At 37.7% G+C, this 14,404-nt stretch overlaps 2 protein-coding genes, 1 non-coding gene and 2 pseudogenes across 5 annotated transcripts; 2 read left to right on the forward strand and 3 right to left on the reverse strand.

Annotated features, from left to right (window-relative positions):
• Positions 1–228: 228 nt before the first annotated feature.
• LOC104726974 (uncharacterized) lies at positions 229–4,199 on the reverse strand. Its single transcript, XM_010445959.3, has 9 exons — positions 3,828–4,199; positions 3,080–3,470; positions 2,660–2,960; positions 2,329–2,559; positions 1,842–2,239; positions 1,673–1,750; positions 1,459–1,533; positions 1,097–1,200; positions 229–803 (listed from the first exon to the last, which is right to left on the reverse strand). The coding sequence occupies exons 2-9, from the start codon at positions 3,452–3,454 to the stop codon at positions 752–754; spliced, it is 1,614 nt and encodes a 537-aa protein (XP_010444261.2). The 5' UTR covers positions 3,455–3,470; positions 3,828–4,199; the 3' UTR covers positions 229–751.
• A 112-nt stretch (positions 4,200–4,311) lies between these two features.
• On the forward strand, positions 4,312–7,366 carry LOC104726976 (protein LOWER TEMPERATURE 1). The gene is made up of 6 exons (XR_015571649.1): positions 4,312–5,354; positions 6,175–6,219; positions 6,471–6,594; positions 6,744–6,808; positions 6,903–7,006; positions 7,108–7,366. It is a non-coding gene; the product is annotated as a protein LOWER TEMPERATURE 1 (transcript).
• Positions 7,367–8,094: 728 nt separating this feature from the next.
• LOC147935610 (putative flavonol synthase 5) lies at positions 8,095–9,170 on the reverse strand (annotated as a pseudogene). The gene is made up of 2 exons (XR_015571650.1): positions 8,690–9,170; positions 8,095–8,529 (listed from the first exon to the last, which is right to left on the reverse strand). The product of XR_015571650.1 is annotated as a putative flavonol synthase 5 (transcript).
• A 408-nt stretch (positions 9,171–9,578) lies between these two features.
• Positions 9,579–11,154, forward strand: LOC147935611 (putative inactive flavonol synthase 2). The gene is made up of 3 exons (XM_087473575.1): positions 9,579–10,043; positions 10,370–10,697; positions 10,778–11,154. The coding sequence occupies exons 1-3, from the start codon at positions 9,664–9,666 to the stop codon at positions 10,991–10,993; spliced, it is 924 nt and encodes a 307-aa protein (XP_087329701.1). The 5' UTR covers positions 9,579–9,663; the 3' UTR covers positions 10,994–11,154.
• A 209-nt stretch (positions 11,155–11,363) lies between these two features.
• LOC104726978 (putative flavonol synthase 5) lies at positions 11,364–13,361 on the reverse strand (annotated as a pseudogene). Its single transcript, XR_015571648.1, has 3 exons — positions 12,799–13,361; positions 11,915–12,234; positions 11,364–11,795 (listed from the first exon to the last, which is right to left on the reverse strand). The product of XR_015571648.1 is annotated as a putative flavonol synthase 5 (transcript).
• Positions 13,362–14,404: the final 1,043 nt, after the last annotated feature.

The following is a 14,404-nucleotide window of genomic DNA, read 5'->3' on the forward strand; positions in this document are numbered from 1 at the left end:
ATAATCATTTCAAACGGGGGAAAAAAGACTTTCTAAAATCACTAGCCTAATGACACAAACAACGTTTTTATTTATTGTTGTAGACTTGTAGTTTTTGATTTGATATGTAAAGGATTTGCGTAAGATAGTAGGTGACTGATTAGTGATCATGGTAGTAAAGTGAATGTTTTGTGTACTGAAAATATCATATATAAACAAAAATTGCAAAGTTAGTAGATGATTAGGTAATGTAGTGAATACTTTTGTGCATAAACAAAATAATATTGTATTATTCAAACAATAGGCGTGACAAATAAAACAAACAAATAAGGTTGCAAAACCGGACTGGCCTGTGCACTCATCACAAACTTTACAAATTTAAACTTATAGTATACCTCTCACCTTCCATTATTTTCAGCGACAATAATGGAGGTCGAGAGAGACCAACACACATCTCTTCTGGCTGAGACGATCCCAATAGTCGATCTAAGCAACCTTGACGAAGAGCAAGTGTCTCGTGCGGTGGTGAAAGCGAGCGAAGAGTGGGGGATTTTTCACGTGGTTAATCATGGAATCTCGATGGATCTGATAGGGCAGTTGAAGGAGGTTGGTACACAGTTCTTTGATCTCACGGAGACGGCGAAGAATGCCGTAGCCAAACAAGCTGGCTACAAAGACTTCGAAGGTTACACCACGAATCTCAAGTATGTCAAAGGAGAAGTTTGGACCGAGAATCTTTTTCACAGAATCAGGCCACCCTCGTGTATCAATCTTAGTTACTGGCCCAAAAATCCTCCTCAGTACAGGTACTAACTAATCTTTGGCTACGAATAAATTGTATAGCTAGTTAGGGAACAAATAGCATAGGCTAAAGAATTTTAAGATCTAACTGTTTTACGTTGAATTTTGAAAGAAATAATTGAATTGTATGTCAAGTGAATAGTTACTGAATGATTTAATTAGTAAAAAGTAAAAAAAAAAAAAAATACATTTTAAAAACATGAAAACATTAGAAAATAAAATAAAAACAATTCATCACGTTTATTATTTCGTTTTCGTATCCAGTTCACTCTGTTGAATTTTAAATTACTAATATATATATTTATAAATACATTACTCTTTCTTGCAGGTTTGAGATTTTCGTGGAGGTCTACTACGTCCACGATTAGTAAGACGTAAACGAAGAGGAAAAATCGTCCGGAATGCTTTCCTACGTTTTTCCTACAACATATCAAATAATGAAACATGAGCATTTGGTTAAACATGGGACTTTTATTTATTTATCTCAGTCCCTTCTACTGAATCTAGAAGCACTCTTTTTTTTTTTTTTCAATGTTTTAGGGCCTTTGTAGCAACAAAACAGAGCCAGTAAACCAATTACATGCTTTCTATTTCCACATTTGGGGACCCCAACTGTTTTTATGAGAAATCGCATCTATCTGTTGAAAATATTTAGTTTTCGTTTAAGAAAAAACTTGCCTGTCGGAGCCAATGCCATCGATCGTACTCGGCTGATTTAGTTTGCTTCTTCAACTTACGTCTCATCTCGTGTACCTACAACATTGTATACGAATTAAACATGGGACTTTTTTTTTTTTAATCTGTCTCTACGACAGAATCAAGAAGCACACTTTAATGTTTTAGGGCCTTTTAGCAACAAATCTTTAAGTTTAACATTAACAAAAAAACTTGCCTCTCGCCAAGCCTGTGGATCGTACTCGGCCGAATGAACATTCTCCTTGGGTTGAAAATACCCAATAAAACGACCATCCTGCTTGACGACGAGAGTGGAAACAGTTAAACAATGAAACAATGTTAACTATGACACAAGGAGACAGAGAGAGAGAGAGAGGGATACTTACTCGTCGCGTATGTTCTTCTCTTGAGAGATGCGTCCTGAAATCATCAAGGCTTTCGTAATAACAGAAGCAAACTTCGCAATAAAATACTGAGGTAGATTCACTTTCACTGAACTTCTGATAAACGTGGCTTTTTAACTCTGAACGAACGTGTACTCTGGTCTCTGAAACTGTGCATAAAAATTCACTTTCACTGCAATTCAGAAAGTGTTTTCTTGCCTCTGAAAGAGTGGGAAAACTTTCACTTTTACTGCACTTGTGAGGAACGTGGACACTTGTCTCTGAAACTGTGGCAAAACTTTGACTTGTACTGCACTTGTGAAGAACGTGTTTTCTTGCCTCTGTGGATAAACTTTGACTTGTACTGCACTTGTGAAGAACGTGTTTTTTTGTCTCTGAAACTGTGGAAAAGAAATTATCGTAATTAGTTTAATGGTTATGTCAAACAGTACTGGATGGATGATCGATGAGAGGACAGACAAATAAACACCTGCAAGTAAGCTTTCCCAGAGCCACTCGGCAGAAGTGAGCAGGGCAGACATTTTGCGAGGCCTCCTTGAATAAGCCAGAAAAAGCTTGTGTTTGTGCACTTGTAGTAGCGTGACAAGACAAGGTGAATAGACCGGTTCCAAACTATTCGTTATGACCATTATAGTAGCCGGAGGAGGATTAGAATCTACCCAAATCTCGATATCTTCATAAATTACAGTGCATGTGTTAGCTGTTTCAACAAAGGAAAGCAGCTATTGATCAGTAGGCATAGACGATGAATATTTTTAAACCGCCCTAAATTCCAAAGATGGATAACCAAATGGACTAACCGTAACAGGAATGCACAACATTGATTCCAGTTGAAGAGAGCCCTCGCAGGAGGTGATCAGGGATACGGTTTAGGTCGCCAAAGGCAGTGATGGAGACAGGACCAGAGTAGCCAAGATTCTTGAATGCCGCTTCTAAACTCGGCCGGACCCGACGAGCATCATATCCCTTGGGGATCGGACATTGAAACAAGTTCCACCACACCGCTATTTGAGCTGTCGCGTATTCAGGCGTCGCCGGGTATTCCTTTGCCCACTCCTCTGTTACACAGTCAACTGCTGTCTCCGTAGGGTCTATATCCTCCTGCTTGACAGAGAGAGTGGAAACAGAGGTAGTTGCTCAAAATATGTAGTAGACAATGAAACAATTGATGATATACAAGTATATATATATAGAGAGAGAGATAGATAGAGGATACGTACTTCTCGTTTATGCTTATAACTCGAGAGATGCTTCCTGAAAATTTCAGGGCTTTGGGAATCGAAGTTGCAAGATTTGCAGTAAAGCGTGGCAGATGATAACTCGCCCGTGTCACTGCGCTTCTCCTGAACAAGTGGTGCGCTTCTGGTCTCATCATCCGCGTACCCTAGTAATCTTTCCCAAACCCACTCTCTACAAGTTTTCAGGATTGTCATAAACCGATACTCGATTGGATAAACAAGAAAAAGGTTGTATAGCGTCCGTTGTTGTAGCCGGGCCAGATCCCAAGCGAAGACAGTGTGCACCTGATTGGATATGATCATCATTGAAGCCGGAGCAGGATTTTTACCTCGCCATTCCACCATATCCGCATACATGAGTGATTTGTGCTTTCTGTTCCAGTACAGAGGGAAAAAAAGGATTACTTTAGCTAAATTAACTTATTAACCGTTTGCTTAACCAAAACAAAACAGAGCAAAAACACAAAAAGTGAGGTTAAATGTGCTTTCTGTTCCAGAAAGTACCAAGGAAAAAAAAAAGGATTAAGTCAGCTTTTAACTTATTAAGCGTTTGCTAAATTATTTTACTAATTATTATTTGGGAGTTTATTAAATAAAAGAAATAAACAGAACAGAGCAAAACACACACAAAAAAGAGTGAGGATACTACCGAACCAGTTCCCGTGTCAGTGCTACTTCCAGTTTAAATATATAGAGGAAATTTCCAGAGATCGATAAAATTTGGACTTACCGGGTCTGGTATGTGCAACAGCGACTCCAGTGGAAGAGAGCACTCGCAGGATGTGATCAGGGGTTTGTGTTTGGTCGCCATAGGCAGTGATGGAGACAGGACCAGAGTAGCCAACACTCTTGAATGCCGCTTCTAAACTCGGACGGAAGAGACGAGCATCATAACCCTCTGGGATCGGACAGTCCTTCATGTCCCACCATACCGCTATTTTAGCAGCCTTCGCCGGTTCCTCCCACCTCCTTGAGACGCGACTGCTCATCCCTCTAACCCTAAAAATCTAATAACAGACACAATTCCCTCGATCCGGAGTAGGGTTTCTTTCATTTTATATACACCAAGCTAATGGGCTTCAGTGAAATCCAGTAAAGGTGTGGACTTACGACATCGTTAAATTTATTTTTATAGTCCAGTAAAGGCCAGGTCTCATCTAGTGGGCCTTTTGTCATATTTATCCTTTAGTTGTTAGACCATCTAGAATAGGATGAGTCATTGCTAACAGCTATGCAAGCTGGTCATCATCCTTATCTTGTAAGACACCAAATTTGTTATGGAGTAGAGGAGGTGTTGCAGGTACAGTCAACCTTGTCTTCACTTGAGAGTGTTGACTGGACTTCAGTGGGCTTCTTTCTTGTTGAACTGATTTGTGGCCCATCTCACATATATTACTTATATTCCCCCTCAAACTTGTGGTGGGTGAAACACCAACACCAGGTTTGGCTCTGAGATCCTCGAACTCTCTCTTTGGTAACGACTTTGTGAAAATATCAGCTAGTTGAAGGCGTGCAGGTACATGCTGTGTTTCAATGTGTCCCCATGCTACTTGCTCCCTAATATAACGGTAATCAGTATCGAAGTGCTTAGTTCTTTTATGAAGAGCTGGATTGTACTTAAGTATACTGATGAGAGATTATCACATTGGAGCAGAGTAGGGAATTGTTGAGGTATTCGCAGGTCACGCAAAAGAAAGGAAAGCCAGGTGATCTCATGAGCCGTAGCAGTGAGAGCTCTGTATTCAGCCTCTGTTGATGAGTTTGAGACAGATTTACCTTTTGTTGTATAGATCAAAATGATAGTATAATTTGTAATCAATCGAATTTAACAAGCAGCTAGGCGACTAACAAACACTTCAAAAGAAAAATTGAAGAAACCTTGTATCGGGAGATGAAGGTAATTTGTATTTCTGGTTTAGTTAAACTTTTTGAAGGCCTAGTGAGGCCCATATCTCTGTCGAATAGACGCAATCGCGGTATTATTCGGCACGGTGCTCTCGCTGTAATTTGTCTTAGCGGATTCGCTCTCTCTCTCTCTCTCTCTCTCTCTCTCTCCTCTTCTCTTCTCTTCTTCCTTGTCTCTTTCTCGATTCATCATCATCATCTAGCCTGGGCTAGGGTTTATCAGTGGATTTTGGCAATGGAAGCGTCATCTTCGCAGCCACCTGAAGCTTCTGATGAAACTGGTTCAAAGTTTCTGATTGACTTTCCTTCACGCGGTTTCTTGTCTTCTTCTACCGTCGTCTCATCCAATCCGGTAATATTTACTTCAAATTAACTAACTAACTCTTTGCCGCCAATGTTTGTTGTTGTTACTAGTTTAAGACCTACTTTTTTTTTATTCTGGATTTTGGATTGAAGAAAGTGATTGGCTTTTGTTATTATGCTTATTCAAATTTGGTTTTGAAAATAAAAATAAAAAATAAAAAATAAATCATTGGTACTGATGATTCAGATCTTGCTCACTCGATTCTAGTTCCCCAGATCTTTTTTTTTTTTTTTTTTGGGTAGAATGTAATCAGTCTGATGGGTTATTGTGAAGATTTTGAGTTAAGGTTCCCACACTTTATTATGCTTGTTAGTATGCTCAAAAGTTTCTGCTTTTTCTTTGGATTTTGCCAGTTTGCCATGAAGATTTAAGTTTGCTTTAAAGCTTTGAGATTTTGTTAATCGAATTGTGTAATGATGATGATGATGATGATGATGATGATGATATGAATTGACTGCTTCAGGTTCTTGAGTATCGATCTTATCTTGTTTAACTGTACTTCACTTAAGTTGAAAACAGAGATATCTTTGAGTCTGTATCGATGTGCTGCCATAAAAAGTTGGACTCGGAATGAAATGCTTTTGGTTTTTTTAATCCGTTATATTGCACTTTGATTACACTCTCTAGTTTGCCAATTTCGTTGTTGATAGATCCTTCCTATCTTTCCTGTGAATGCAGTTTACTTGGCATAATCTTAGATTTTTGGTAGCTTGCCCGGCTAGTGAATCTTTTCATGAAATTGTTTCATCGCTGTTGATGCTGAATTGATACATTTAGTTAGTAACTTTCTTTTGTGTAAGGGTTTCAGGGAAGCTTACGGGCTACATTTGTGAGCATGACACATCTCCCCCAGGTATTTACTTATCCAAAAGCTCCCATTTTGTTTTTTCTTTGCATTGTTTTCTTAGACACAGTTTCTTGCAGCAATCTTTTCATCTTCTCTCTGGGTGAGAAATGGATACAGTGTAAAAAGTAATTAGGAGTCGCCGGATTATCAGATGCATTTCAGTAACTTGTTTCCTTCAGATTTTTTTTTTTTTTTTTTTTTTTTTAACTCTTGTCTGATAAAAGTAATCTTACTTTGTCATTTGGTCATATATACAGAAGGACAAGATATCAAAACAAACCTGCAGAATATACTTATCAGATCTCTCTTGTTAAAGAAACAAAAAGGCGAATCAAGCTCGAAAGAGGCCAAAGGAACTGCTGAAGATGGTCCTAAAAAGAGGTAACTAATCACATCTCATCTCCATTTGTTCTTATGAGAATACTAACTACAAATTCTGAAACTTCTACACTGTTATGAGAATTGTGTCTATTCCTCCTAATGGCTACACCAAAATGGTTTGTTCATCTTTTAATTTCTCTTAATCTTAGGGCTGCAAATAGGGCTCTGGACGACAGAAACCCAGCTAAGAGAGCTGCTAATGTATCTAGACAAGGTCACCTCTTCTGTTCTTCAATTGCATCTGATTTAATATTCAAGAAGATCACATGTTACTTGGATTAAAACAGAATATGTTTTGATCTGCACAGAAGGATCAAGCAGTCGCACTGGCGAAAAAGACTTCCAGTCTTTGACTGTAGAGAAGCTTTGTACCCTTCTCAAGGAGAAAGGCCTCCCAACTAAAGGAAGAAAGGCAAGTCCATCTTTTCAATTGAAATCCCTGTTAAAACTTTTTGGAGCTCCTCAATCTGGTTTGTTTATCTAGGCTCTCATGTAACTTGACTGGTCTTGCAGGATGAGCTCATTGCCCGGCTGAAGAGTGCCAACTGAAGTTACAGAGGGATCAACAAGCTTGAGAAAACTCCCTGGTGAATATATGTATCTTTTAGATGTTTCCAAATAGGAGGAATTTGTCATATGAAAAATTGTTGTTCTTCTTGATCAAAAACATATCTTTTGGATCTCTTCTGATTATCAGGAATGATGGTACACACTTTTTGATTTATGAACCTTGTTTGGTTTGGCTCTCATCAAAGATTTTTTGTAACATAAATTTCATATGTTGATATATGAACCGAACCAAACCAAAACCAGACGGCCAGCTGAAACCAAATATGACTTTTTGAACTGTTTTAATTTTTAACTAAAAATAATCAAAGGAGAAGTATGCAACGCAAAATAAGATTTGACCCGCAAGTGAGACAACAAAATTTCAAAATTCCATTTCACCTACCAAAAAGTGAAACATGTAAATCCTTTTGCGATTTGATTTCCTGAAAATATGAGAACTTTAGCAGTTCTATATATTTTGTTATATAAATTTAGTTTACTTTCGAGATCACATTTTATGCTGATATTAAAACGAGTTCCATTTTTTAGCATCATAAAAATTTGTGTGCTGGACTCAAAACCACGAGGTCTCTCTTTAAACGGTGAGAATAAAAACGTGAGAACGAAATAAATAAAAGAGATCAGTATACATCAAAAAGAAAAAAGCAGGCAATCTTTTTCTTGTATCTGTCGCTATGAATGTGTTAAATGAAGGCAAGAAATTGTCAGTCAAAAAGTTGACAGTGTTGTGTTCGTCGTGAATATCCAAGATACAACCACTGAACCACTTAAATATTCAATTATTACAACCACTTATCAATATCATCACAATCACTTAAATATTCAACGCACGACCATACGTACATATTTACAATTGTACCGAACAGTTTAACGTACCATATATATTAATGAAATTTCCAAAGGCGAAATTAAAGAATACGCATTTATAAATACCTAAACACACGTAATTATTTTATTATGTAAACCATATATATATATAGAAACTCCCTAAGAAGAAAAAACAATAATCATTTGAACGTACAACTCGAAAACGAACCAAAACACTAAAAATAAAATAAAAATTAGATACGAATCACTGGAACAGTTCATCATAATTTATTGAGGAAGTTTTTTGTTTTTGGGTTTCTAGGATTTTCAGTAGAGAGGAAGTTTATCGAGCGTCCAGCTTTTAATGGTCTGGTGCAAATAGTCTTTATAAACTACACTCTCGAATTTTGGAGGATTCTCCTCTCCGGTAAGCTCCGGAAAAGGTCCGACCAACAAATCACCCCTAGGCGCAACAAAAACCGGCCACGAAATCCTCAAATTCTCCTTATCCAACGTTGCTCTGTGAACCACGTTCTTGTACCTCCCATTGCTCATCCTCTGCAATTAATTGAATCCACAAATCAAATCCCAGACGTTACCAACTATAAAATTAAAAAAAAAAAATATATATATATATATATATATATATATATATATATATTTTTTTTTCATAAAAACTAAAGGACCAAAAAAAAAAAAAACACATAATCAACGAGACCATGAGTTGATCGCCGATGATAACAACCACAGCTGAGTTGATATACTTGACGTCCAACCATTGTTCATCCTTGAAGACTTGAAGTCCAGGAACCTCATTGGGGACGAGAAGTGTGATTGCACGGTGTGCACCGCGGCTCCTAAGGCCAATTCCGAGTTTGGAGATGGCGGATAGTAATTGACCCTAATCACATACTCTGCCATTTCGCCACCGAAACTTTGCGTCAACGCAACACAAGGTAACCCTAATCCCTCGGATAACCAACCAAGAATCTTCTCTGTTAACTTCTTCATATGCCTTGTGTACTCCTCATTCACCTCCCTGAAACCGCCATGCATGTCCCAAGGATATAGAGTTCACGATTGCTGCGGCCGAGAGGGTCCTCAGTAGGATCTAGAATGTTCTATATAACCCAACCCTGAGTCTAGTTTCATAATCTTCTATTTTGGGGACATTCTGTAGTGAGATGAATTTTGTTTATCTTTTGTTTCATCGGTAGAGCTTGGGACTTTTCTTTTGTTTCCTTTTAATGTAATGATTTATTGAGTTGTATACTTATATGTATAATATAATAATCATTTCAAACGGGGGAAAAAAGACTTTCTAAAATCATTAGTCTAATGACACAAACAACGTTTTTTTGTTGTAGACTTGTAGTTTTTGATTTGATATATAAAGGATTTGCGTAAGGTAGTAGGTGACTGATTAGTGATCATGGTAGTAAAGTGAATGTTTTGTGTACTGAAAATATCATAAATAAACAAAAATTGCAAAGTTAGTAGATGATTAGGTAATGTAGTGAATACTTTTGTGCATAAACAAAATAATATTGTATTGTTCAAACAACACGCGTGACAAATATAACAAACAAATAAGGTTGAAAAACCGTACTGGCCTGTGCTACTCATCACAAACTTTCACAAATTCAAACTTATAATATACCTCTCACCTCCCCATTATTTTCAGCAACAATAATGGAGGTCGAGAGAGACCAACACACATCTCTTCTGGCCGAGACGATCCCAATAGTCGATCTAAGCAACCTTGACGAAGAGCAAGTGTCTCGTGCGGTGGTGAAAGCGAGCGAAGAGTGGGGGATTTTTCACGTGGTTAATCATGGAATCCCGATGGATCTGATAGGGCGGTTGAAAGAGGTTGGTGCACAGTTCTTTGATCTCCCGGAGACAGAGAAGAATGCCGTAGCCAAACAAGCTGGCTCCAAAGACTTTGAAGGTTACACCACGAATCTCAAGTATGTCAAAGGAGAAGTTTGGGCCGAGAATCTTTTTCACAGAATCTGGCCACCCTCGTGTATCAATTTTAGTTACTGGCCCAAAAATCCTCCTCAATACAGGTACAAGCTAATCTTTGGCTACAAATAAATTGCATAGCTAGTTTGGGAACCAATAGCATAGGCTAAAGTATTTTAAGATCTATTTTACGTTAAATTTTGAAAGAAATAATTGACTTGTATGCCATATGAATAATAAGAGTTACTAAATGATTTAACTAGTAAAAAGTAAAAAAACATTACGTTTTTAAAACATGAAAATATTAGAAAATAAAATAAAAACTTTTCATCACCTTTATTCCCTCTTTTCGTATCCAATTCATTCTGTTGATACGTTTCTATGTTAGCCATTTATCATCCGTTTGATTGTTGGGACATGGCAATACTAGGGAAGTGATTGAGGAGTACACAAAGGAGACTAAGAAGCTATCAGAGAGGTTTTTGGGGTATTTATCAGAGGGACTAGGGCTAACACGTGAGGCTTTGATACAAGGTCTTGGCGGCGAATCGACCGAGTATGTAATGAGGATCAACAACTACCCTCCTGACCCCAAACCGGATTTGACTCTGGGAGTACCAGAGCACACTGATATCATCGGGATCGCGATCATCGTCACCAACGAAGTTTCAGGGCTCCAAATTTTCAAGGACGATCGCTGGTTCGATGTCCACTACATTCCCACTGCCATAACCGTCAACATTGGCGATCAGATTCTGGTTTGTTTGTCTGTCTCTTAATGATTTAATGAAACCTCAGTTGAATTTTTAAAATAATCAATTTTTGTGGAATTTTATAGAGGCTGAGCAATGGCAAGTACAAGAATGTGTTGCATAGAGCAATAGTGGATAAGGAAAAAAAGAGGATGTCATGGCCGATTTTTGTGGATGCTAATCCTGATGTGGTCATCAGACCGTTGCCGGAGCTAATTAACGACGATAATCCCGCTAAGTTCAAGCCTATTACATGCAAGGACTTTAAGTACCGTAGACTCCTTAAACTTCCAGTCGAGTGAACTCATATATAATTATGAGTCTGGTCTCTTGTGTGTTTACTTCATATTGTTAAATTTTTAAATAATGGGCATGTAAAAGATAATACTATTCCTAGAAGAATACCCGCATCACACTCAAAACTATTTTTATAGATACTTTTAAATATCATTGAATCTAGAAATATAACGAGTCTTGTGTGTTTTTGTATTCTTTTCGAAAATCCACACGTGACGAGAGACAAAATAAACAATAAATCAACGCAGAACAAATAATGCGGTTAAAACGTTACAATTCAAATTTGATTATATTAAAATATGTACAACACACAATGCTGTAAATTGATGATCAGAGGAATACTTCAACACTCATTATTAAAGCAGACGCAATATATAACCCATGAAAGAAACAATTCTTCATGATATCTTCTCATCTGTTTTTTTGTTATGAAACTCCAAAGAACGATAATGAATTGAACGTAACTCGAAAACGAAACAAACAAAACAAAGAAAAAGAGAAGATACGAACACTTTTTGACAATACATCATAATTGTATTGAAGGATTCTTTGTTAATGGGTTTTCAGAAGAGTGGATTCTTTATTGTATAACTTGTCGAGTGCCCAGTTTTGCATCGTTTGGTGCAAATAGTCTTGATAAACTAAAATCTCGAATTTGGGAGGATTCTCGTCTCCCGTGAGCTCCGGCAAAGGCCCGACCAACAAATCATGCCTAGGCGAAACAAAAATCGGCCAAGAAATCCTCAATCTTTCCTTATCCGACTTCGCTCTGTGAAACACGTTCTTGAACCTCCCGTTGGTCATCCTCTGCAATTAATTTTGAATCCACAAATCAACCCCTAAACCGTTCCCAACTCTAACCTCATATATATTTTTATTTATCATAAAAACTTAAGAGAAAAAAAAAACAGAATCAATAAGAGTACCATGAGTTGATCGCCGATGAAAACAACCATAGCGGAGTTGATATACAACGTCAAACCATTGTTCGTTTTTGAAGACTTGAAGTCCAGGAACCTCATTGGGGATGAGAAGTGTGATTGCCCCTAGATCGGTGTGCGCCGCCGAACCTCCTATTTCTTTTGGAGACGGCGGATAGTAATTGCCCCTAATCAAATACTCTGCCTTTTCCCCACCTAAACTTTGCGTCAACGCCACTGACGGTAACCCTAATCCCTCTGATAACAAACCAAAAATTTTCTCTGTTAGCTTCTTCACATGCCTTGTGTACTCCTCATTCACCTCCCTGAAACCCCCCACGTCCCAATATATCAACCAATTGAAATCTAACTTTCGACTTTGAGATTTTGTTAGGAAATAAATTATAACCTAAAAAACATAAGTTATCTAATCATTATCAATTGGTTCGGAAGTACTAAGGCCCTGTTCGGAAGCATGTCGCAGCGACAGCAGCTGGCGACTGATCTTTTTTTCTTTCTTATATGCTAGTTTTGTAATTATGAGTATTTTAAGGGCTATAACTATAATCTAGAAAAGTCTAACAAAAGTATATTTTTATGCTGGAGAAGAAGACACAAGTTACAGATCTGAAAATCTCTCGGTGGCTTTTAAAATCCAGCGACGGACGCTGCTTTCAAAACAAAGCTTGTAAAGTGTCGCTGTTTATTCCAGCGATTCCAAAATTTTCAAAACCAAGTCCCGCGACAGAAATTCAAGGGAGATGAAAAACAGATGAAGAGCACATGAAGGAGAAGTAAAGACAAAAATTCTGTCTCCAGTTGCTGTCGCTGCGACCCTCTCCCGAACAGGGCCTAACTCATACTACCATTATATTAGGAAAAGTACGTACCTATATTGGGGAGGATTCATAGGCCAATACTTATAGTTGATGATTGAAGGTGGGGAGAGTCTGTGAAGCAGATGTTCGTCCCAAGACTTACCACCTTCTAGATAGTTCTTCTTGTATCCTTCAATGCCTTCATCTTTCGCCACTGCTTCCTTTTCTGCCTCCGGGAGGTCGTAAAACTGCTTCCCAACCACTTGCAGCTGCCGCATCAGCTCCTCCGGAATCCCGTGGTTAACCACCTGAAAAATTCCCCACTCTTCACTCGCTTTCATCACCTCATGCACCAGGAACTCTTCATCAGAAACGCTTAGATCAACGACGGGAATGTCCAGTTCCATGCGTCCCCCAAGATTTGGGCTCGCCAATTGCTTACACAAAGAGGGGAGAGACGAAGAAGATGTGTTGTGGTTTCTCTCGTCTTCCATGGCTTCACTCTAGTGTCCAAGTTGGTTTTTCTTATATGTGATAGATTTGAGAAGGATAAGAGAAGGCGAAAAACGGGGCTTAAATTAAAAGGAGAAGATAATATTTTTGGAGCGAGAATGACGTTATGTGGTTTCTCTCGTCTCAAATATGTCAAAGGAGAAGTTAATTTGGACCGATAAATTTTTGTGGAATTTTGTAGAGGCTAAGCAATGGCAAGTACAAGAATGTGTTGCATAGAGCAATCCTGGATAAGGAAAAGCAGAGGATGTCATAGCCTGTTTTTGTGGACGCTAATCCGGATGTGGTCATCAGACCATTGCATGCTGGACGCTAATCCGGATGTTGCTAAGTTCAGGCCTATTACATGTAAAGACTTTAAGTACCGTAGGCCCTTTAAACTTCCATTCGAGTGAACTCCATATGTTTACTACATATTTCTAAAATTTTAAATAACAGGCATACAAAAAAAAAAAATTATATATATATTACTAGAAAAATACCCGCATTCCGCTCAAAAATATTTTTTAAATATCATTGAATCTAGAAATTAAGTAATATTGTATTGTAGCTATACATGATTAAACAAAAAAACAATGATCTCGACGGTTAATTTCTGTCTACAAGAGAAATGAAAAAGTGGCTTCTCTTGTTTAGTCACTTTGTTTGGTAATAGTATTGTGTTGTCAAATAGGTTGATAAGATGATGACAAAAAAATATTTGTAAGCAAGCATTAATGGATGAAATGATTCGAAGTTTGGAAGCTGATGGCTAGATATTAAGATCTGAAACCCCAACCATGTGACATTCGGATTATGTGATAATGGCCCAACAAAAAAATCTTGTAACTACAATAATTGTAGTAGTTGTTGAATTCTATTCTCAACAACTCTTTCTCCCACATTTTATAATTTTTTTCTGAAAATTTATTTTCACATATTAAATGGTTTTAATTTTTCTTTAAATGAACAAATTAATTAAATTGTATATTGAAATAATATATTTGACAGATTTTGAAAAACAAAATAACAGTTCCCTCTGACCCAAATATCGAGAAAATATCCAAAAGTGATTGTTCCGACGCCGGTGAAGCTTCGGCTTGCCGGTGTCGGGATATTGGTTTATCCTGCGCATTTGTTCGTTTGCTCTGCTTGTTTCTAATTATGTTATGTACCTTGTCTCAAT

Source organism: Camelina sativa, chromosome 11 (assembly GCF_030686135.1).
Source record: "Camelina sativa cultivar CO46 ecotype springtype chromosome 11, ASM3068613v1".
Taxonomy (NCBI): Eukaryota; Viridiplantae; Streptophyta; class Magnoliopsida; order Brassicales; family Brassicaceae; genus Camelina; species Camelina sativa.

What these genes read in the sequence shown, in the direction of transcription:
- LOC147935611 (XM_087473575.1), top strand. Translation starts at nt 9,664, where the DNA reads ATGGAGGTCGAGAGAGACCAACACACATCTCTTCTGGCCGAGACGATC. An exon ending in AAAAATCCTCCTCAATACAG is followed by an intron (nt 10,044 to 10,369) that starts GTACAAGCTAAT and finishes TGGCAATACTAG; the next exon opens with GGAAGTGATTGAGGAGTACA. An exon ending in ACATTGGCGATCAGATTCTG is followed by an intron (nt 10,698 to 10,777) that starts GTTTGTTTGTCT and finishes GGAATTTTATAG; the next exon opens with AGGCTGAGCAATGGCAAGTA.
- LOC104726974 (XM_010445959.3), bottom strand. Translation starts at nt 3,454, where the DNA reads ATGTATGCGGATATGGTGGAATGGCGAGGTAAAAATCCTGCTCCGGCT. An exon ending in CTGGGAAAGCTTACTTGCAG is followed by an intron (nt 2,240 to 2,328) that starts GTGTTTATTTGT and finishes TCTTTTCCACAG; the next exon opens with TTTCAGAGACAAAAAAACAC. An exon ending in TCTCAAACCTGCAAGAAAGA is followed by an intron (nt 804 to 1,096) that starts GTAATGTATTTA and finishes ATTTATTCGTAG; the next exon opens with CCAAAGATTAGTTAGTACCT.